Source organism: Eleutherodactylus coqui, chromosome 11 (assembly GCF_035609145.1).
Source record: "Eleutherodactylus coqui strain aEleCoq1 chromosome 11, aEleCoq1.hap1, whole genome shotgun sequence".
Classification (NCBI taxonomy): Eukaryota; Metazoa; Chordata; class Amphibia; order Anura; family Eleutherodactylidae; genus Eleutherodactylus; species Eleutherodactylus coqui.
This window is the reverse complement of record NC_089847.1, coordinates 5,991,504-6,015,411: the sequence shown is the minus strand read 5'-3', so window position 1 is coordinate 6,015,411 and position 23,908 is coordinate 5,991,504. Positions and strand designations below refer to the sequence as shown.

The 23,908-nt window shown below is 46.8% G+C and overlaps 1 protein-coding gene across 4 annotated transcripts in view; it reads right to left on the bottom strand.

The window, feature by feature from the left end:
• CNGB1 (cyclic nucleotide gated channel subunit beta 1) overlaps positions 1-22,329 on the bottom strand; it is a 48,397-nt gene extending 26,068 nt beyond the window's left edge. Inside the window, exons 1-18 of one of the 4 annotated variants that reach the window (XM_066582534.1) lie at positions 21,994-22,329; positions 21,098-21,213; positions 20,835-20,874; positions 19,051-19,093; positions 18,857-18,968; positions 18,588-18,612; positions 18,466-18,508; positions 18,100-18,223; positions 17,978-18,005; positions 17,241-17,370; positions 16,872-16,965; positions 10,531-10,567; positions 10,429-10,453; positions 10,319-10,336; positions 8,220-8,283; positions 7,664-7,685; positions 3,668-3,772; positions 147-251 (exon numbers count right to left, since the gene is read on the bottom strand). In XM_066582534.1, coding sequence (XP_066438631.1) covers positions 147-251; positions 3,668-3,772; positions 7,664-7,685; positions 8,220-8,283; positions 10,319-10,336; positions 10,429-10,453; positions 10,531-10,567; positions 16,872-16,965; positions 17,241-17,370; positions 17,978-18,005; positions 18,100-18,223; positions 18,466-18,508; positions 18,588-18,612; positions 18,857-18,968; positions 19,051-19,093; positions 20,835-20,874; positions 21,098-21,205 — 1,123 coding nt within the window. In that variant the 5' untranslated portion in view covers positions 21,206-21,213; positions 21,994-22,329. Of the gene's footprint in view, positions 1-146; positions 252-3,667; positions 3,773-7,663; positions 7,686-8,219; positions 8,284-10,318; positions 10,337-10,428; positions 10,454-10,530; positions 10,568-16,871; positions 16,966-17,240; positions 17,371-17,977; positions 18,006-18,099; positions 18,224-18,465; positions 18,509-18,587; positions 18,613-18,856; positions 18,969-19,050; positions 19,094-20,834; positions 20,875-21,097; positions 21,590-21,775; positions 21,795-21,993 lie in introns of those variants that run through there. The other 3 variants (XM_066582535.1, XM_066582536.1, XM_066582537.1) reach the window with 3 other exon arrangements.
• Positions 22,330-23,908: the final 1,579 nt, after the last annotated feature.

Here is a 23,908-nt window from a genome sequence, read left to right as displayed (position 1 = left end):
GAGCCCCTAGACGTCCTCTATGCTTGTTATGTGGTCTAACAGGCTACAATCATGTAACACGTCATGGATGACAATGCTTTCTCTGCAGCTTCCAGGCACAATACAGACAATCAGCAGTTTCAAGCAGTAATAAAGGTGGGACCTACCATCGAGAGGCTGCTCTGCGGGGTCTCCATCTGGTAGGGGTTCAGTGCTCACAATTTCCTCCACATAGAGGGGTTCTGGCTCAGCATTTGGAGGTAGATTACAGACTACAGGAAAATAACAATTAAAGATTAAGTTGGTCTTTACTGGAACTAGAGACAAACGCAATATATGCTAAAACCACAGACACGGATATATTACAAGATTCGAAAGCCAACATCCACGGAATATGATGGATCCACAACCCTACGGGTCAGACAAATACTAGTAGATGAGCATTTAAATGGTCCGACAATAGCTGGGTGATGCAGAAGTGGGCACACCACCTGCCCCGCGGCCGTGGTGATTAGTAGCAGTCGCCAAGCGAGGGTTGTAGTGAATACAAGGTGAGTAGACCAGCAGGCCGAAATCATCTGCGAATCCGCAACTGATTTGGAGTCAAAGTCCACACCAATGGTTTCTGATGTGGAAATGCTGTGGATTTTAACGCAGAATTTTCCACTCCGGAAAATCTGCAGTAAAGGAAGGGGGTTAGCTCTCACACAGACGGGCTGCAGCAGTAAGAGGTTAGCTGTCACTCAGACGGGCTGCAGCAGTAAGAGGTTAGCTGTCACTCAGACGGGCTGCAGCAGGAAGGGGGTTAACTCTCACACAGACGGGCTGCAGCAGGAAGGAGTTAGCTCTCACACAGACGGGCTGCGGCAGTAAGAGGTTAGCTGTCACTCAGACGGGCTGCAGCAGGAAGGGGGTTAACTCTCACACAGACGGGCTGCAGCAGGAAGGAGTTAGCTCTCACACAGACGGGCTGCGGCAGTAAGAGGTTAGCTGTCACTCAGACGGGCTGCAGCAGGAAGGGGTTAGCTCTCACACAGACGGGCTGCGGCAGTAAGAGGTTAGCTGTCACTCAGACGGGCTGCAGCAGGAAGGGGTTAGCTCTCACATAGACGGGCTGCAGCAGGAAGGGGTTAGCTCTCACACAGATAGGCTGCAGCAAGAAGGGTTTAGCTCTCAGACTGACCGGCTGTAGCAGGAAGGGGTTAGCTCTCACACAGACGGGCTGCAGCAGGAAGGAGTTGGCTCTCACACAGACGGGCTGCAGCAGGAAGGGGGTTAACTCTCATACAGACGGGCTGCAGCAGGAAGAGGTTAGCTCTCACACAGACGGGCTGCAGCAGGAAGGGGTTAGCTCTCACACAGACGGGCTGTAGCAGGAAGGGGTTAACTCTCACACAGATGGGCTGCAGCAGGAAGGGATTAGCTCTCACACTGGCCGGCTGCAGCAGGAAGGGGTTGGCTCTCACACAGACGGGCTGTAGCGGGAAGGGGTTAACTCTCACACAGACGGGCTGCAGCAGAAAGGGGTTAACTCTCACACAGATGGGCTGCAGCAGGAAGAGGTTAGCTCTCACATAGACGAGCTGCAGCAGGAAGAGGTTAACTCACACAGACGGGCTGCAGCAGGAAGAGGTTAGCTCTTAAACAGACGAGCTGCAGCAGGAAGGGGTTAACTCTCACACAGACGGGCTGCAGCAGGAAGGGGTTAGCTCTCACGCTGACCGGCTGCAGCAGGAATAGGTTAGCTCTCACAGAGACGGGCTGCAGCAGGAAGGGTTTAGCTCTCACACTGACCGGCTGCAGCAGGAAGGCATTAGCTCTCACACAGATGGGCTGCAGCAGGAAGGGGTTAACTCTCACACAGACTGGCTGCAGCAGGAAGGGGTTAGCTCTCACACAGACGGGCTGCAGCAGGAAGTGATTAGCTCTCACACAGTCCGGCTGCAGCAGGAAGGCGTTAGCTCTTACACAGATGGACTGCAGCAGGAAGGGGTTAACTCTAACATAAGCTGGCTGCAGAGTGAAGGGGTTAGCTCTCATATAGATGGGCTGCAGTAGGAAGGGGTTAATGCTCACACAGAGGGTCTGCTTCCCTTGTTTGGGTTGCAGTAAAGGGGAATATGTTAAAAGACATCCAATACGACAATCCTACGGTTGTAGATCGGACTATAGCGCCCTTGTGGGTTACTGTTTGGAGGTGAAACTACTCTGGATGGAGACGTAGATTGGACCAGCACACACCACACAAGGGGGCGATACAGCGCCCATCCCTGAACATTTCTTGAAATGTAAACATAGTGTTGTCTGTCGGGGCGGAGAGAGACCCAAGTAGGGAAACGGGAATTAAGATGGATTTATTAGTTAGACATATTGGAACTGAAGGGTCTTAATAGGGATTTCAGGATCGGCATCCTGGCGTGACCCAGGATAGAAGGGACGCCCGCTGCAACTAGGAGGGCAATACATGAGCTTTTATTAAATATGAACCCAGCATTACTACAATTGGCTTTTCGGCCAAAATTTTTTGATTCGGCCGTTAGACCAGTTCCTCATGATTGAATCGATGATAACGAGCACGATATTTGTTTCTTAGGTGTTACTTTGCAATGATTCCATTCCTGCTACATTTTGAAATATGTATAAAATCGGTAAAAATCAGAGGTGTTCATATTTCAGTAACTGAACGTGGTAGGAGAAAACGGAATGTATACTTGGAATCAGCATGAAAAGTTGGTCTAGAAAAATATGTTTATTACAATGAGAAAAAAACATTTTATTTGGTGGACCAGTGTAATTGTTCTTGTTGTTCTACACAAGAATGAGCATCGCTCGGTGAATGGAGGCAGTGCGCTACGGGGATCGTTCTGGCCAACCACCTGCTTGGTGAATGGAGGTGGCGCCCTCTGGGGATCGTTCTGGCCAAAGACCTGCTCAGTGAATAGAGGCGAAGTGTGCCAGGGATCGTTCTGGCTAACCACCTGCTCAATGAATGGAGGTGGCGCACACCCGGGATCGTTCTGGCCGACCAACTGCTCGGTGAATGGAGGCGGAGTGCGCCAGGGATCATTCTAGCCAACCACTTGCTTAGTAAATGCAGACGGTGCGCTCCAGGGATCGTTCTGGCCAACCACCTGCTCGGTTAATAGAGATGGAGTGCGCCAGGGATCGTTCTGGCCAACCACCTGCTCGGTTAATAGAGATGGAGTGCGCCAGGGATCGTTCTGACCAACCACCTGCTCGGTGAATAGAGGCGGAGTGCGCCAGGGATTGTTCTGGATGATCACCTGCTCATTGAATGGAGGTGGCATGCTCCAGGGATCATTGCCTGTTTACATGGTCAATCCGTTGTTCATTTTTCTACATTCTCGTTCATCATTCCGTCGGGGCATTCACACTGAACGATTTATCTGCCCATGTTAAAGGGATCTTTCTCTCAAACTACTGAACCAATACAGACAGCAGACTGTAATCAGCATGCGACTATCCCTATCTTAAGATGTCCTCAGAGAAGGGCTGCAAAAAGAAGATGGTGACCAATTTGCCTTTATTGTTATGTATGGGATTCAATGAATTGAGGGGTAATAATTGAGCACTGTGGAATGTTGTGTCTTGGGGAAGCTTTCTCTGCAGCTTCCAGACGCAATGCAGACAATTAGCAGTTTGAAACAGTACTGAAGGTGGTACCTACCATCAGGTGGCCACTCTGCGGGGTCTCCAGCCGGCAGGGGTTCTAGGCTCATAATTTCCTCCACATAGGGGGATTCTGACTCAGTATTTGAAGGCAGAATACAGACTGCAGGAAAATAACGATTACAGATTTGGTTGTGGTTCTTCACTAGAACTAGAGACAGAGCATACAATGGCGGAGGAGCGGACTGCCTGTGCCAGTTCTGGTGTGTGTCCATGCACCAGGCTACTGTGCTGCCATCCTGCTACACATTGAACCCCGACATTGGGCACTCGCAGTTTTATCATTAAGTCATTTCTCAGCTGACTATTGTCTTAGTATATTTTATAGGGTGGAGTCGCATGTAGAGCTCCCAATATAATGTACTACCATAAAATGACATGATAGAACTGAGGGGGCGCACTAGAGATCATTGCACACTGTGTTGTTATTGAGCTCAATGTATGCAATGAGCTCTTGAGCTCCCTCTAGTGGCCGCAACAGGAAAACAATTCTATTGTGCAGCTATTGGGAGTTATGTATCATAAAACCCGATCCAAACCTTCAAACATCCATTATGACATTAATCAGCAAAGAATTCTAAATCAACATAATCAGAACCTGAACCCAGCAGCGGAGCAGGGGACAAAATTAAAGAACACAATGCCACCCCACCCACTATGGAACAAAGGCAGAACGTGAAGCTCCTGTATAACAGCACTCCTACCTATCGTGTGGCAGGTGTAATACTGGGGTCTTCTTATGCTTTTGGGGTCTTTCAGACATAAAAAAAAAACCCGGATGCAACCGCTATCTCTGCTCCCCTCCCCATTTATAGCAAGACGTTTGGCTGTAGAGCTGACACAACAGAACGACACAACAAGACAAAGTGCACAAACTTTATTGTATAATTTCCAAGGTAGAAACAAATGCTGCCAAAGTTCTCCTTCTCACGTGTATTATCTAGTGAGGACAGGACGCGGTCATAGCTGGGGAAGGTGGATCATTAGTGATTATCAAAGTGCAGCAATCATTATCAGGGGTACAATGATGACTATCAAGGATGAAGTGATGAACATGAGGGGTGTAGTGATGATTATTGACAGCAGTAATGACCATGAAGAATGCAGTGAGGAGCAATAATGACCACCAAGCGTGGTGCAGTGATGACCATCAAGGACATAATGATGAATATCAGTGGTGCAGTGATGACCATGAGGGGTGCAGTGAGGAGCATCAAGAGCAAAAATGACCATCAAGGGTGCAGTGATCACCACCAAAGATGCACTGTTGACTATCAATGGTGCATGACTATCATGAGGGGTGTAGGGATGACTATTGACAGCAGCGATGACCATAAGGTGTGAAGTGAGGAGCATCAAGAGCAAAAATGACCATCAAGGGTGCAGTGGTGACTATGAAGGGTGCAGTGATGATCATGAGGGGTACAGTGATGATCATGAAAGATGCAGTGATGACTATTGACAGAAGCGATGACCATGAAGGGTGCAGTGAGGAGCATCAGGAGCAAAAATGACCACCAGGGGTGCAATGATGACCAACAAAGATGCAATGATGACTATCAGTGGTGCAGTGATGATCATGAGGGATGCAATGATGACTATCAATGGTGTAGTGATGATCATGAGGGGTACAGTGATGATAATGAGGGGTGCAGTGATGACAACTGACAGCAGTGATGACCATGAGGGGTGCAGTGAAGAGCATCAAGAGCAGTGATGACAATCAAGCATGCAATGATGACTATCAATGGTGCAGTGATGACCATGAGGGGTTCAGTGAGGAGCATCAAGAGCAATAATGACCATCAAGGGAGCAGTGATGACGATCAAGGATGCTATGATGACTATCAATGGTGCAGTGATGATCATGAGGGGTGGGGTGATGACTATTGACAGTAGCTTTGGCCATGAGGGGTGCAGTGAGGAGTATGGAGAGCAATAATGACTATCAGGGGTGCAGAAATGACCATCAGGTGTGCAGTGAGCAGTATAGAGAGCAGTAATGACCATAAAGGGTTCAGTGATTACAATTAGGGTGCAGTGAGGACTATCAAGGGTTGAGTGATGACCATGAGGAGTGCAGTGATAACTATTGACAGCAGCGATGACCATGAAGGGTGCAGTGAGGAGCATCAAGAGCAAAAATGACCATCAAAAGTGCAGTGATCACCACCAAAGATGCACTGATGACTATCAATGGTGCAGTGAGGACTATCAAGGGTGGAGTGATGACCATGAGGGGTGTAGTGATGACTATTGACAGCAGCGATGACCATGTGGGGTGCAGTGAGGAGCATCAAGAGCAAAAATGACCATCAAGGGAGCAGTGATGACGATCAAGGATGCTATGATGACTATCAATGGTGCAGTGATGATCATGAGGGGTGGGGTGATGACTATTGACAGCAGCTTTGGCCATGAGGGGTGCAGTGAGGAGTATTGAGAGCAATAATGACCATCAGGGGTCCAGTAATAACCATCAGGTGTGCAGTGAGCAGTATAGAGAGCAGTAATGACCATAAAGGGTTCAGTGATCACAATCAGGGTGCAATGAGGACTATCAAGGGTGCAGTGATTACTATGAGGGGTGCAGTGAGGAATATCAAGAGCAATAATTGCGATCAGGGATGCAATGGTGACCATGAGGGGTGCAGTGAGGACTATCAAAGGTGAAATGATGACCATGAGGGGTGCAGTAATGGCCATCAGTGTGCAGTGAAGACTATCAAGGGTACAATGATGACCATGAGGGGTGCAATAATGACTATCATGGGTGAGTGATAAATACCCTTTATATTATTAGAATCTAAGGCTATGTCTTGGTTGAACTTGATGGACTTTGTCACCACAGATGATCAGTTGGGCCACTTATATGGGGGTAAGCAGCCTTCTGTGTGTCTGTAGTGTACACTAGTGATATCAGTGCAGCGTTAGAAGGTGGTCGTGACTCTAGTGCTGCTACTAGTGTGTGACTACAGCTGGAGAGGAGGTAGATGATTCGGGGTGCAGGGACAGGACACGGCTCCAGCGTCTTCTGTTTTCCATTTGTTTCAGGGGTAATTAAACCCCACTCCCCTCTGAAACAAAGGAGAAGAGAAAACGATTAGCAGGGAATGCGCTGCCCCCGAGACACCCCGCCCGGAGGATGCCCCCCATCACACCCCAGGCCTCCTAGGACAGGGGAACATTATGGAGGACAGCCTCCATCACATCCCATCCCTATGTCTGTTTATGTACCTATCTGGATACCACACTGATTATTATATGGTTGATAACTGATGTAAAAGGTACCACCGATATAACATGTGCACATCTGCTGGAAGGCAGTTATACCTGCACCACTGATATAACATGGGTACATCTATTGGTAGATAATTACAGCTACCCTGCTGATATAACACGTGCGTATCTGCTGGTAGGTAGTTATACCTGCACCACTGATATAACATGGGTACATCTGTTGGTTGGTAGTTACAGCTACCCTGCTGATATAACAAAGGCACATCCTCTGGTATGTATCTAAAGTTTACCGCTGATATAACATGGGCACATCTGTTGGTAGATAGTTATTGCTGCACTACTGGTATAGCATAGGCACATCTGTGGTAGATAGTTATAGCTGCACTTCTGGTATAACATGGGCACATCTGTTGGTAGATAGTTATAGCTGCACTGCTGGTATAACAAAGGGCACTTCCCCTGTTATGTAGTTATAGTTGGATAGCTGATATAGCACAGGCACATCTGCTGGTAGGTAGTTATACCTGCACCACTGATATAACACGAGCACATAACTATAATGCACTGCTGACATAACATGGCCACATTTGCTGGTATGTAATTATAGCTGCACTGATATAACATAGCTGGACTGCTGATATAACATGGGCACATTGGAAGGTATGTAATTATATAGAAATGTATTTCATTACTGGCATATACAGTGAACACGCTATAACAGATAGAAGCATGGAGAGACAGAGGGGGTACTTACTTTCTGTTACATTGTGAGAGTCCTGTTAGAGAGGGAACATTCATTATTATCATATCATACACAGGGCACCTGCTATATGTGTGTCTATAGGTGAATGATGAGATTGGTTATGTACAGCGCCTGTATGCTACATGAGGCAACGAGGCACCAGGAGAGAGATGCAGGGAGGGCTTGGAGTGGGAGATGGAGGACGTCAGAGAGTTAGTATGGAGGGCTCTCCTCATGAAGAGCGAATATCTTGGATGTTGGGCAATGGAGGCATAAGAGTGAAGTGATGGTGGAGTCTCAGAGTTGGCACTTCCTTCATGGGTGGGAAAGAGCAGCGATGGGAAGAACAAGGTCTCCTTAATGGCAGCCAATTGATGAATGTGTTCAGCGCTCACCCAGGAACATAGCGCTAGCGGAAGCAGAGGTGGTTGTTACACCCTGATTATGTGTTTGTGGGGGTCATAAGCGGACATCTGTATTACATATGTGTTCGGTGGAGGCCCTGGTGCCGTATTACATGCTGGCTGTGTACTCTGTGCTGTCTAATGTTATACTGATGGCTATATACCTGTTTTGTCACTACTGGTTGTGGAATAACCTTCTCCAGACCATGACTGATCCAGCTCAGCACCCTGGAAGAAAACCATATGTGATGTTAGCACACTCACGACCTCATGATACCATGTAACCTCACACAATGACATCACCACACCCCATGACTTCACACAATGTCATACTCGCATCACATGACCTCACCAAACCCTTTAAGACCTCATACTATGACATCACCACACCCCATGACCGCATGCAATGACATCACCACACATGATGACTGCACACAGTGATCTCACCAAACCTGATAACCTCATTCAGTGACATCACCACAACTCATACCCTCCCATCATCAATGACATCATCACACCTCTTGGCCTCATACAGTGACTTTAGGTACGTTTACATGGGACGATTATTGCCCGAATTATGACTGGAAACAGTGAATTTGGCCGATAATCTTCCTTGTACTTGTGACCACCGACAGGACACGGAGAAATCGCTCACCTGGGGGAGTCATTTCGATTTCAGCAGAACTATCAACCAAGCGACTGTCAGTCCGTGGAAACAGGAGGCGCTCAATGTTTGATGCAGAATAGAAAAATGGGTGGAGCAAAACACATGTGGTAGGAGTGGCCAAAAAAGGACAAGGGCCGTATGGGTTTGAAGTGTACAAGTTATTACGCAGGTGCTGCCGACCAGTGGGTGAACAAAGAGACAAAAAACTGGTGGCTCAGCATGGGGCTCGAGAAGCAATTAAATTGCTATAATGATTAGGCTCAACTTCTCCTTTATTTGGTGATGTAGACAACCAGCAATAAAATACACGTTTTGGGGCAAGACCCTTCATCAGTTCAGCTGGTGAATACTTCTCCAGTTCTGACCGCTGCACCCTCCATCCCCTTATTCTTTCCCGGTAGTTGGGACCTCGTGTTCATCATCTTCTGACTGCTGAACTGATGAAGGGGTCTCGCTCCGAAACGTGTCTTTTAATGCTTGTTGTCTATATCACCAAATAAAGGAGAAGTTGAGCCTAATCACTATAGTAATAAGATTGCTTCTGGAGCGCCGCACCACCAGTTTTGGGCATCTCCGTTTACCCATTTATGTGGAGCAGTATCTGGTGCGCAGCACCTCCATAATAACTTGGACGGCCCTTGTCTTTTCGTTGTTTGAGTGACTCCTGTCTACAGTGAATGGAGGCGGGCGACTTGGAACGATCCTCGGCCACCCCGCCTGCATTCACTGGAATGAAAAGTCAGGTATAATAGTTGGACAGAAGTGATGGGATGACTGGCAGACGGTTATGCACCCAACAGTCGACACGTGTAAAGAACCTTGATGATCTCACACAATGTCCTTACCAGACCTTTTATCACATCGCACAATGACCTCATCAAGAGCCTTAAATCCCATGTCAATAGATAAGTCCCCTCACTGTGGGGAATTATGAGATCAGACCTTTCAGTTGTCTACCGTCATCATCCAATCACATGCAAACCAATCAGATTGGATGATGATGATGATAGAGAATGTGTCACAGCGGGAGAGCACCTAGAAGGTGGGTGAGTGAGGAAACTTATAAGGCCATTCATGCTCCTATGGGTAATATGCAAATAAGGGAAATGGAACAATACGTCTGTGATGCCACCTATTGGAAGGCAGCATTCTTGCAAGTCAGTGTTAGACTCTTTATACAAGCCTTGTAACAATGACTGGGAATGGAAACCCAAGCCAGAATCCATACACAGGTTCCTGACCCATGTCACAGGCCTCTCGCTAGCCAAGCCAGAAACCTACTGCACACTGATGAGGGGCAAAGACCCCGAAACAGCTGTCTGTGTATGGATTCTGGCTTGGCTTTCAATTCCCAGTCATTGTTACAAGGCTTGCCTTAAGAGTCTAACACTGAGTTGCAGGAATGCTGCCTTCCAACAGGTGGTGCTGCACAGGTATTGCTCCATCTCCCTTATTTGCAGAATGTGTCACGTAATACCTGGGACAAGGAGCCATCACGTGACCATAGCCAGTGCGGCGGCCTGATGTGTGACCCAGGCGTGTGCAGCTTACATATGTACAATACATACAATCACGGGGAGGAGACGTGTGACTTACCCGGTGCTCTCAGCACTGCTGCATCCCGGCACATGCAACAAGAAGGAAGAGAAGCGTCATGTCACACATGTCACCCGGAGACACAAGTGGTATAAGGCCGGTGCACTTACCCGCTCCTAGACTCCTTCCGGGTCGCTGCAAGAAAAACACACAGAACCTCAGTGCAAATCCTCCCCAAACATGAGACCAGCCTGCTTGTCCTGAGCCCTTACCTGCAGGGGGCGCCTCCTCCTCTTTAGGGATCTCCACCTGTTCATGAAAAACAGAAAAACTAATTGTTATCATTCCAAAATGACCAATTCTCCTGCCCTGTAACATAGTATGTTGGGCTGAATGAAGACAGTGTCCATCTAGTTCAGCCTGTTTCCACCCCCCTCCTGTTGGTCCATAGGAAGGGAAAAAAAACAATGAGCCAATTTAGCTCATTTGGAGGAGAAAAATTCCTTCCTGACTCCATAATGGCAGCCAGAGAAATCCCTGGACCAACATTTGGGATCACCAACCCGCTGGTGACCTAAGGTCTATATCCTGTAATATCATAGCGGTCTAGGAAGGCATCTAGTCCCTCTTAAACTCCTCTATGGATTTTGCCATCACCACGTCCTCAGGCAGAGAGTTCCACAGTCTCACTGCTCTTACAGTAAGGGCTCCTACCCACTTGTGTTTTTTTAACGCTGCGATATCGCTGCGTTTTTTTAACACGAATGTCAATGGGACTTTCTAATTTTTAAAAACGCATCGCACAAAAATAGCGAAGCACAAACTAGTGATGCGTTTTTAACATTAGAAAGTCCCATTGACAATTGCTTAAAAAAAACGCAGCATTAAAAAAGCACAAGTGGGTAAGAGCCCTAAAAAACCTACTTCTGTGTTGGTGATGAAACCTTCGTCCCTCTAGATGTAGCGGATGCCCTCTCGTTACCGTCGCAGTCCTGAGTATAAACAGATCCTGGGAGAGATCCTTGTATCGTCCCCTCATGGATTTATACATAGTTATTTGGTCGCCCCTTAGCCGTCTTTTCTCCGGGGTGAATAATCTCAGTTTTGGTGCCTCTCGGGGTATTCCAGTCCCGTCATTCCATGTATTAGTTTAGTTGCCCTTCTTTGAACCCCCTCCAGTACTGTAACATCTTCCCTGAGCACCAGTGACCAGAACTGTACGCAGTATTCCATGTGAGGCCTGGCAGGTGCCTTATATAGTGGGAGGATAATGTTCTCGTCCCTCACCCCTATACCTCTTTTAATGCACCCCAAGACTTTATTAACTTTTGCAGCAGCTGACTGGCATTGATTGCTCCAGTTAAGCCTACAGCCCACTAGTATCCCCAGGTCTTTTCCCTAGCAGTACCCCATTTAGTGTATATTGGTGACATCCGTTTCTCCTACCCATGTGCAGAACCTTACATTTATCCACATTGAACTTCATTTCCCATCCCCCCCCCCCCCAAGCCCCCGGCTTATCTCGGTCCGTTTGTAGCCGCACATTGTACTCCGTTGTATTAATTATATTGTATAATTTTGTGTCATCTGCAAATATTGATATTTTATTGTGCAGTCCCTCTATCAGGCCGTTAATAAATATATTGAACAGAATGGGGCCTAGTACTGAACCCTGTGCCCCCCCCCCCCACTAGCGACGGTGGCCCAATCAGAGTACGAACCATTTATTACCACCCTCTGCTTTCTATCTCTGAGCCAGTTCTTTACCCATCGACCCACGTTTTTGTCCAATCCGAGCTGTCTCATTTTATATATCCACCTATTATGCGGCACGGTGTCAAATGCTTTAGAGAAACCCAGATATACGAGATCAGTAGACTCTCCCAGGTCCAACCTAGAGCTTACTTCATCGTAGAAGCTGATCAGATTGGTCTGACATGATCGACCCCTCATGAACCCATGCTAATGAGGAGTTATACCATTGTTTTCCTTAAGGTATTCTAGAATGGCGTCTCTCAGAAACCCCTGGAATATTTTTCTAATTATTGAAATGAGACTTACTGGCCTGTAGTTACCAGGCTCTCTTTTGGGCCCCTTTTTGTATATTGGAACCACATTGGCAATGAGCCAATCCAGTGGTACAACCCCATCTTGATAGTGTCCATAAATATAAGAAATAGTGGTCTAGCTATCACGTCACTTAGTTCCCTTAGTACCCTTGGGTGTATTCCATCTGGGCCCGGCGATTTATTGATTTTAATCCTTTTTAACCGACTCTGCACTTCCTCCTGTGTTAGGAATGCAATATTTAGCAGGAGGTTCGTTTTATTCCCCTGCATCTCTTGTGACATTTCATTTTCATTCGTGAATACACTTGAAAAAGAACTATTTAATAGATTTGCTTTCCCCCCATCGTCTTCTATGGTTTCTCCTGCATTATTCGTTAAAGGACCAGTGCTCTGTTACTGTTTACATAATTGAAGAATAGTTTAGGGTTATCTTTGCTCTCTTTGGCAATCAGTCTTTCTGCCTCCTCCTTAGCAATTTTGATATTTCCTTACATAATTTGTTTTTCCCCTGTATGATTTTAGCACTTCTTCGCTGCCTTCTTGTTTTAGTAGTTTAAACGCTTTCTTTTTTTCGTTTATTGCCCCCCTTACAGTCTTGTTGAGCCACAATGGCTTCCTTCTACTTGTAGTTCTTTTATTTTTAAAGGGTATGAACTGCTGACATGAGGTAATTAGGATGTTTTTAAACTTCTCCCATTTGTTGCCTGTACTGTTATTTTTGAGGACATTGTCCCAATTAATGTTGCCAATAGTAGTTCTGAGCTGAGCAAATTTTGTTTTGCTAAAGATTAGTTTTTTTGTCACTCCCTGATAGGGCTTCCTATTGAATGACAGCTGGAAATTAATCATATTGTGGTCACTATTTCCCAAGTGCACCTGCACCCCCGTGATTCTGACCGGTTTTCTAGTTATTAATAAATCCAGAGTGGCCCTCCCTCTAGTTGGCTCCCGCACAAGTTAGGTAAGGTGGTTATCTTTAATTGCTCTCAATAACTTATCACGCTTGTGAGATTTGCAGGTTTCGTTATCCCATATTATATCCGGATAATTAAAGTCCCCCATTATAATAACTTCATTGCGGTTTGACACCTCTTTTATCTGCCTTAATAGTAAGATTTCAGTTTCTTCTGTTATTTTTGGTGGCCTATAGAAACCCCTCTTTCAGGATTGTTATTTTTTTCCTCCCTGTATTTCTACCCACAGTGATTCCACGTGTTCATCTTCTACACCTATATCTTCTTGTAGCCTTAGCATTATGATTTAACATACAGACCCCTCCTCCTTTATGGTTTCCACGGTCTCTTCTGAAGAGATTATAGCCCTGTAAATTCACCACCCAATCGCACTTATCATCAAGCCATGTTTCCATCATTCCCACTATGTCGTAATTTTCATCAGACATTCTCGCTTCATGCTCACCCACTTTACCGATCAGGCTTCTTGCATTCGTTGCCATACAATTTATACAGTTGTTGTTGTTATTTGTATTCATTATACTACTTATGGTCCTGTTCTGTCAATTCTAACTGTACTAACCCCTCCCCCTGCTTGATCCCCATTCCCATTACTTAGACCCAGGTCGCTAGCTACACTGACTACCCCCTGTTTCTCTTTTTGCCCTACCCCCAGTTCCTAGTTTAAACACTCCTCCAATCTTCTCCCCCAGCACAGCTGAACCTTGCCCATTGAGATGCAGCCCGTCCCCACGGTAGAGCCTGTAGCCGAAAGCGAAGTCAGACCAGTTCTCCAGAAACCCAAACCCCTCCTTCTTACACCAACTCCAGAGCCACTTGTTTACCTCCCTAAGATCCTGCTGTCTTTCTAGTGTGGCTTGTGGTGCAGGTAGTATTTCCGAGAAAACTACCTTGGAGGTCCTCGCCTTAAGCTTGGATCCTAGGTCCCTGAAATCCTTTTTGAGGGCCCTCCATCGACCTCTAATTTGTTTACTGGTGCCAATGTGTTCCATGACCGCTAGATCCTCACCAGCCCCTCCCAGTAATCTGTGAATCCGATCCACGATGTGTCAAACTTGAGCGCCAGGATGACAACATACCATTCGACGATCCCTGTGTTTATGGCAGATTGCCCTATCTGTCGCTTATAATTGAGTCCCCCACCACTAGGACCTGTCTAGTCTGCCCTGCACTCCCCGTCCCCTTCTAATTGGAGCAGTCATACTCCTGGCGTTCAGAGGGAATGTCATGTTGAAGCGGTGATAGCTCTGTAATGGTATTCCCCTTATCTGCCAACTTTGCAAACTTGTTGGGGTGTGCCAGTTCAGGACTGGCCTCCCTGGTTCTCTTCCATTTACCCCTTCTAACTTTCACCCAGCTAGCTGCCTGCTCCCCTGCCTTTCTGAACTACCATCCGCCCCCGCCTCTACCCCAGCGAGTGCTCAGTGAGCAGCAAACTCCTTTCCATGTTATCAATGGCTCTCAGTCGCTCATTTAGATCCAGGATTTGGGCTTCCAAATGTGCTTGCACAACAGTAAGACCCTCGATCGGCTGATCAAGGACCGTATACATTGCACAAGTAGCACACTGGATGACATTGTCAGGCATGGAGCTCATCCTAATGGGGATCTACAATTTACTTACAGAAGTAGTGAAGATTGACTAGACCACACTCCAAACACGCCTCTGCCCACTCGCAACCACTCTCGCTCCTCTGTCCATTCCCAACTGCTCATGCTCTTCTGCCCGTTCGCAACCGCTCATGCTCTTCTGCCCATTCACAACTGCTCATGCTCCTCTGCCCGTTCGCAACCGCTCATGCTCCTCTGCCCGTTCGCAACCGCTCATGCTCTTCTGCCCATTCACAACAGCTCACGCTCTTCTGCCAGTTCGCAACTGCTCATGCTCCTCTGCCCATTCACAATTACTCACACTCCTGTGCCTGTTCGCAACTGCTCATGCTCCTCTGCCCGTTGACAACAGCTCACGCTCTTCTGCCAGTTCACAACAGCTCACGCTCTTCTGCCAGTTCACAACAGCTCACGCTTTTTATTTTATTATTCTTTTTAAATGCTCACACACGTACTGCTTGCTCTCACTCAGTCACACAATTCTGCTTCACTTACACCTCACACACACCCTATATACATATACACAGTATCCCTTCCCCTGTCCTGTAAATATATATGTACAAATACACTGATCCCTCACTATATTGCGGTACAATGACTGCGGCTTCAGTGCATCGCGGATTTTAGATAGACCATATAGAATTCTGTTTTCGCAGAGTTTTTTGCTATATGGTGGAATTTTGCGGTACATACAGGAAGTACAGTACGCCACTAGTGCTTGCCAACGCGAGATTGTACATGGCACACTATTGGCTGATGGAATGTGTTCTGTATCGGGTGCTGATTGGCTCACTGATCGTAGCATCGGTCTGTTTGTTCACTTTTGCAATTGTTTGGCAGTTCACCCGACAGATTGATTTGTGTAAACATAACACCGCTACTTTGTTGATTTTCTCGTATCCCGGGGGTCTCTGGAATGTAACCCCCACGATAGACGAGGGATCACTGTACACCGCGCAGTACCACTACTCCTGTCCTGTATATATAGAGAGAGTATTCAAAAAGATCTAGAAAATCTTGCACAGTGGGCGGCGACTAATCGAATGGTATTTAACAAGGAGAAATGCAAAGTCCTACATCTGGGCAAGAAAAATGAAGAAAGCACATACAGAATGGGAGGAATTGGGTTAAGCAGCTGCACATGTGAAAAAGACTTGGGTATACTAATAGATCATAGACTGAACATGAGTCAACAATGTGATGCAGCAGCCAAAAAGGCAAACACAATTCTAGGATGTGTTAAGAGAAGCATAGAGTCTACATCATGTGAGGTCATTATCACCCTCTACTCTTCCTTAGTCAGACCTCATCTGGAATACTGGGTCCAGTTCTGGGCACCCCACTTTAAAAAAAAACATAGACAAACTTAGCAAGTTCAGAGAAGAGTTACCAAGATGGTGAGCGGTCTGCAAATCATGTCCTATGAGGAACGGTTAAAGGATCTGAGAATGTTTAGCTTGCAGAAGAAAAGGCTCAGAGGAGACTTAATACCTGTCTACAAATATCTGAAGGGCTGTCACAGTGCCGAGGGATCAGCCCTATTATCATCTGCACAAGGAAAGACTAGAAGCAATGGGATGAAACTGAAAGGGAGGAGACACAGATTAGCTATTAGACAGTGAGGGTGATCAACGAGTGGAACAGGTTGCCACAGGAGGTGGGGAGTTCTCCTTCAATGGAAGTGTTCAAACAAAGGCTGGACAGATATCTGTCTGGGATGATTTAGTAAATCCTGCACTGAGCAGGGGGTTGAACCCGATGACCCTGCAGGTCCCTTCCAACGCTACCATTCTATGAATATGAATATATATATATATATATATATATATATACACATATACACACACACTGCACAGTACCACTTCTCCATATATATATGTAGAAAGGACAGGAGAAGTGATATACATATATATTACATGGTGCCACTTCTCCTTTCTGTATATATATGTCCACACTCACCTCCACAGGTTTAGAAGCTGCAAGTGGCATCTCTGGTTGTGGCACCACTTTTCCCAGTCCTTGCTTGAGCCAGTTCAGCACTCCACTCCCAGGACTGCAAGACAAGGTCAAGTGAGACCACCAGGGGGTCATTATGCAATAGTGGGAGATGTGGTAATGATTAGAAAAGTCTTCAGCCTAGGGCGAGGAATCAGTGTGAGGAGGTGGTGAATCGAAATGTGGGAGCAGGGAATCAGAAAGAGGGAGCGGGATAATGGCACGGCCATACTAGAGAGCTATCATGGATTATTGTTTTTCTCTCCTGGGCTCACACCGTGCTGGAAGCCAATTACACAGAGATTCCCTAATGAGGCACCTTTATGGCTGTACCTTGAATCTGATGGTTTGTCCACTGCTGCAGCTTCCACTTCTACATTTGCTACTGGTTGTACCTCAGCAGGGACAGGTGGGCTCGCCGGTGCAGGAGCAGGGACTGGGGATGGTGGAGCAACGATTATTTCTGCCGCAAAAGAAAGTGGAATTGGTAGTATGCCACCTTATAACCTCCAACTGTCACATTATAACCCCCAACTATCACAATATAACTTCCAGTCCCCTCCTGTCACGTTATAGATTCCTCCAATCACATTATAACCTCCAGTTTCCTCCTAGCACATTATAACATCATACTGTTACATTATTGCCTCCCGCTTTCTTTGTCACATTATAACCTCCTTCCTTCCAGTCTCCACTCATCACATTATAACCTCCAGTCTCTACTCGAAACATTATACTCTCCTCCTGTCACACGATACCATTTTCTTTTCACATTATTACCTCGTCACATTATAACATCCTCCTGTTATATTACAGCCTCCTCCCATGACATTATAACCTCCAGTCTTTACTCATCATATAACAGACTCCTCCTGCTACATTATAACCTCCTCCTGTATATTACACCTTCTTGTGTCTTCCTGTAACATTATAACATCTTCCTGCTACATTATAACATCTAGTCTCTTCCTATCACATGATAACCTGCACCCAATCCCCCTCTGGTGCTATATAATCTCTGTCTCCACCCACATAATGTCTTTGCCCATCTTCCGGGCGTTGGCACCTACCTTCCACCTTTTCTGGCTGTGGCTTTTGCTGAGAAAACAGAATGAAGCAGCAGGTAAGATGGATGCGGAATATCACCCCGGGGTCTATATATTACATTACCCCTGGGCACACAGCCACCTACCTGCTCCACAGTCACAGCACTGGGCTCAGAGCTGGCACCTGCGCTCGCCCGCAAGCCAAATGCTGGCTGGGGGATGACCTTCTCAAAGCCGTGCGACAACCAGGACAGGACCCCCAGGGAGGAGCTGTAAGTAAATGTCACAGTGAGTGGCGGTGACGGCAGATCTACCAGCGTTTCCCCCGTAAATATCAGTCGAGGAGTCTCCACTTTATCCGGCCGTTTCATAGGGAACAGTGGCTGACTGATGACTCAGCCGCCATTACAGCTTCTCCTGATTTGTACCCATACAGTGGCAGATCCCGCACCCCAAAGAGTGGGTGACTCCAAGCCATGCATTTACTGGGGATGTCTTACTCATGCCGGTACCTGTCGCTCTTTTCTGCCGGGCCATTCTCTGCGACTTTTTCCACTATAAGGAAAAACAAAGAAGTGAATGGCAGAGCCTATGCCACGGATGAGGTCGCCCCTTCATCTCCACCACTTCTTACCTGCTTCACTCAATTTCTTCGCATTCTGGAACAGAAACAAATGAGATGTGTCTATAAATTAAAGTAGCGCCCCCTGCAGGCAGTAATAATGACTAATGGGAAAGGGGCTGTAGCATTCTGGACAATCACACAGCAAGGTGACTGACACCAGGTACTAGCTCCATAACCTCTAACTTATCAGGATTCCTATGACAGACAAGCAGAACATCAGCAAGACCAAGGTCGTTATTATCCAGCTAGGCTTACAACGAGGATGGGGTGTCTACTACCTGTTCCACCATCGACTCCTCCTTGTTTACTCTTGCCAGAATGGGACTATCCACCGGCTTAGGGACTACCTTCCCCAGTCCTTGTGCTAGCCAACCAAGAACTCCACTGGAACTGCAAGACAAGATGGGGTCTCCTAGTTCCACAAGGTACAGAGTTACAACAACCGATTCAGTCAATGAAGAAGAGAACTCACCTCTTATCAGACATTGTGTTGGTGTCTGCTGCTTTTGAATCAGCTGCAAGAAGAAAACAAGAGCAGAAACAATCTGACACTAGTAGAGCCACGATATATCACCAAATAACCATGTAAGACCAACAGTCTAACCAGATAAACATGCCAGACCAACTGTCTAACCAGATAGCCATGCCAGACCAACTGTCTAACCAGATAGCCATGCCAGACCAACTGTCTAAACAGATAGCTATGCCAGACCAACAGTCTAAACAGATAGCTATGCCAGACCAACAGTCTAAACAGATACCCATCACAGATAATTTACATAACCAGATAACCATCTTGGACCAACTATATAACCATCCAAAGCAAACTAGATAATCATCCTGGGCCAACTATATAACCAGATAACCGTTTCGGGGCCAACTATTTAAGCAGATAACCTTCCCGAACAAACTATGCTAGTATAATCCGATAACCACCCTGTGCCAACTATATGACCATTCTGGACCAACTATATAGCCGTATAACAATCCAAAGCCAACTAGTTAACTGGATATCCATCCAGAGCCAACAATGTGAACAGATAATAATCCAGAGCCATCTATATAACCAAATAACCATCCAGGAGCCACCTATTAACCAGATAACAAATCCAAATTAACTATACCAGTTTAACTAGAGAATAGAGATGAGCGAGCGTACTCGGATAAGCGGTACTCGCTCGAGTAATTGGCTTTATCCGAGTACCGCTGTGCTCGGGGCTAAAGATTCGGGTGCCGGCACGGAGCGGGGAGCTGCAGGGGAGAGCGGGGAGGAACGGAGGTAAGATCTTTCTCTCCTTCTCTCCCGCCCGCTCTCCCCTGCTCCCCGCTGCGACTCACCTGTCAGCCGCAGCGGCACCCGAATCTTTAGCCCCGAGCACAGCGATACTCGGATAAAGCCAATTACTCGAGTGAGTACCGCTTATCCGAGTACGCTCGCTCATCTCTACTAGAGAACCTTCCCAGAAAAAACTAAAGAGCCAGATAACCATCCTCAGCCAACTACAGAAAAAGGTAAACATCCTACGCTAACTATATAAAAGATAACCATTTTGAACAAACTATATAACTAGATAACTATCCCAAACCAACTATATAACCAGATAACCATCCCAGACAAACTATATAAGCAAATAACCATTCAGGACCAGCTACATAACTAGATAATTATCCCAGGCCAACTGTATAATAGTATAACCATCCTAGGCCAACTATATAACACGATAACCATTCCAAACCAACTATATAACCAGATAATCATCCCAGGCCAACTGTATAATGAGATAACCATCCCAAATCAACTATATAACCATAAAAACATCCTGGGACAACTACATAATCAGATAATCATCCCAAGCTAACTGTATAATGAAATAAAAAGCATGGATCAACTACTTTTACTAGGTTACCACCCTGCACCAAATATATAACCAGATAATCATCCAGAGCAAATATATAACCAAATAACCATCCCGAGGCAACTGTATAACGAGTAAACCATACCAAACCAATTATATAACCAGATAACCATTTCAAACCAACTATAAAAGCAGCTAACCATCCTGGACAAACAATATAAGTAGATAACTATCCTTGGCCAACTACATAACCAGATAATCATCCCGAGCTAACTGTATAATAAAATAACAAACCGGGGCAAACTATTTTTACCAGATCACCAAATATAAACCAGATAATCATCCTGGGCAAACTGTATAACGAGATAACCATCCCAAACTAACTATACAACCAGATTACCTGAAGGGTTTGTGGTCCCTTTCTGTGAACAGCTCATATTCTGAAATATAAAAAAAGTAGATGATGAGGGGAGCTCACACCAGGTCCCTTCAGCTGGGGGCCCCTTCTAATGGCTGCAGCCGGGCCCCTCCAGCACAATGGTGGCCATGTTGGGAGGGAGGGTGGTAAACATTATATGCCCTCCAAGATCTTCTGGCTTATAGACTCTGGATGGGGTCTCACCACTTGTACTAAGGACCCCCTAGTGCCATCCCCCTACTCACATCATCACACTGGGAAAAGGGTCCAGGGCTCGTGTCCTGCCCATCGAGAGAACTCTTTTTAGGGGTCTCTGGAGGTTGTGGGATCACTTTATCAATCCAGCCGAACATTCTGTAACCTGCAGGAGATCAACGCAATGTAGTTCTGTGGCTCTAAGATTAAGATGGCTTCACACATGAGGGGATTAGATACAGCACACGGTATCACACATGAGGGGATTAGATACAGCACACGGTATCACACATGAGGGGATTAGATACAGCACACGGTATCACACATGAGGGGATTAGATACAGCACACGGTATCACACATGAGGGGATTAGATACAGCACACGGTATCACACATGAGGGGATTAGATACAGTACACAGTATCGCACAAGAAGGGATTAGATACAGTACACAGTATCACACATGAGGGGATTAGATACAGCATACAGTATCACACATGAGAGTATCAGATATATAGCAGACAGTATCACACATAATAAGCTTAGATACAGTGGCTCAGCAGACAGTATCACATATGATAGAATTAGATACAACGGCTCATCAGAAAGTATTACATGATAGGCTTAGATACAGGGGCTCAGCAGACAGTATCACATATGATAGGATTAGATACACAGCTCAGAAGAAAGTATGGCATAGAATTAGATACAACGGCTCATCAGAAGGTACCTCGTTAGGCTTAGATACATGGGCTCAGCAGTACCTCACTCTCTCATTAGTGTCAGGGCTGCAGTGAATATTGAGCGCTCGCCTGGATATCATTGACATTTACTTCTGTCAGCATCACTTTGATCAGAGCCTTATAATATCCGAATCATAATCATTGGCAAACCCCCCACCCCCCACTTCCCAGATCAGGCAGGTAAGATGCCCCCCGCATTATTTACCTGGTGACTCCTGGCACCGGAGCTCGCAGTTCTTCCGTTGGCTCTGACAGCCGCGGCGTCCTTGACCAAATCCCTCTTCTGCTGAGCCAGCAAAGTCCCGTCTGATCTGGTCAGTGCCACCGGATAAATGGATTTCACACTGTCCCTAATAGCTGAACGCTGTCAGACGTGCGCAACTAATCCCCATCATCACCAACCCCCGCCCTCATACACAGAGGCCCTCGCTCTTGGGGCCCAACCACACAGTCTTCTGCACCATCCATTTCACGTACAAAGTGTATCCCGGCCGGACCGCGAATCTGCGGACCGAATGCGGAGCAACAAATGCACATACGATATATATAAGAATGGCGGCGAGGCTGTGCGTATGATTATGGTGACCAGATTTTCCCAGGGTCAAAGCGGGACAAAAGGGTGTGGTCAGGGGCGGGTCTTACCACAACGGATGATTACCTCTGTCGTTATAAAAAGTACAGGGCCGTTTCAAAAAAAGACAGGGAGCAAATTCTGTAACATTCCCGCATCCAAAAAGCAGTGAAGATCCATTGACTAGAAATCAGCAGCAACTGATTTCATACTATGCGGCGCTCCGAGGGCTTTCCGCTGTCAGCGCTCCACAGCTTCCGGTTCCCAGCGGCCTGGTCAGGTGCGGCTCTGCTGGTCAGGTGAGGCCACTACAGGCTGCAGGGAACCATTAGCCAGGGAGCGCTGACAGCGGGAAGCCCTCAGAGAAGGTGAGCGAGAAATCTGCAGCTGATCCAATGGAATGGATTTTGACTGTTTTTAGATGCAGAAATGCTGCGGAACTTGCTGCGGATATTCCGCAGCGTTACTGCCACGTGTAAACATACCCTAGGTCAGCTTGAGGTATGCTGCCATGTGCAGAGTGGCCTCAGTAGTAATAGTGACCCCCACAGTGGCCTCAGTAGTAATAATGACCCCTACCGTGGCCTCAGTAGTAATAGTGACCCCCACAGTGGCCTCAGTAGTAATAGTGACCCTCACCGTGGCCTCAGTAGTAATAGTGACCCCCACCGTGGCCTCAATAGTAATAGTGACACCCACAGTGGCCCCAGTAGTAATAGTGTCCCCCACAGTGGCCTCAAAAATAATAGTGACCCCTATATTGGCCCCAGTAATAATTGAGTCCCCCACAGTGATCTCAGTAGTAAAAGTGTCCCAGAGTATTATTCTTGTTTTCTTATTTGAGCGCACGGGCATATTGTCTCAGTTGTGATAGTGTCCCCTATATCAGCCCCAGTAGTAACAGTGACTCCTACATCAGCCCCAGTAGTAATAGCGACCTCCTGAGACCAATATACTTACCTCCTCCTCGTCTTCAAAGTGCTGCTGTTCCTCTGCTCGGCGTTGCTGTGGGCGGAAATATGTGCACCTGGACTACAGGATAGGTCAGGGAAAGCTGTCCTGCTTAGGGACCCTGGGGAAAGCAGGACACAGGGTCCCAAAGCGGGACTGTCCCGTCTAAATCAGGACGTTTGGTCACTTTAGTATAAGAATGAGGGCTCTGCATATAAGAATGGTGGTCGGGCTCTGCCTATAAAAATGGGGGCACGGTTCTGCCTATAAGAATGGGGGCTGGGCTCTGCGTATAAGAATGGGGGTCGGGCTTTGCATATAAGAATGGGGGTCGGGCTCTGCCTATAAAAATGGGGGCACGGTTCTGCCTATAAGAATGGGGGCTGGGCTCTGCGTATAAGAATGGGGGTCGGGCTTTGCATATAAGAATGGGGGCCGGGCTCTGCGTATGAGGGTCGGGCTCTGCATATAAGAATGGGGCCGTGCTCTGCATATAAGAATGGGGGCTGGGCTCTGCGTTTAAGAATGGGGGTCGGGCTTTGCATATAAGAATGGGGGCCGGGCTCTGCGTATGAGGGTCGGGCTTTGCATATAAGAA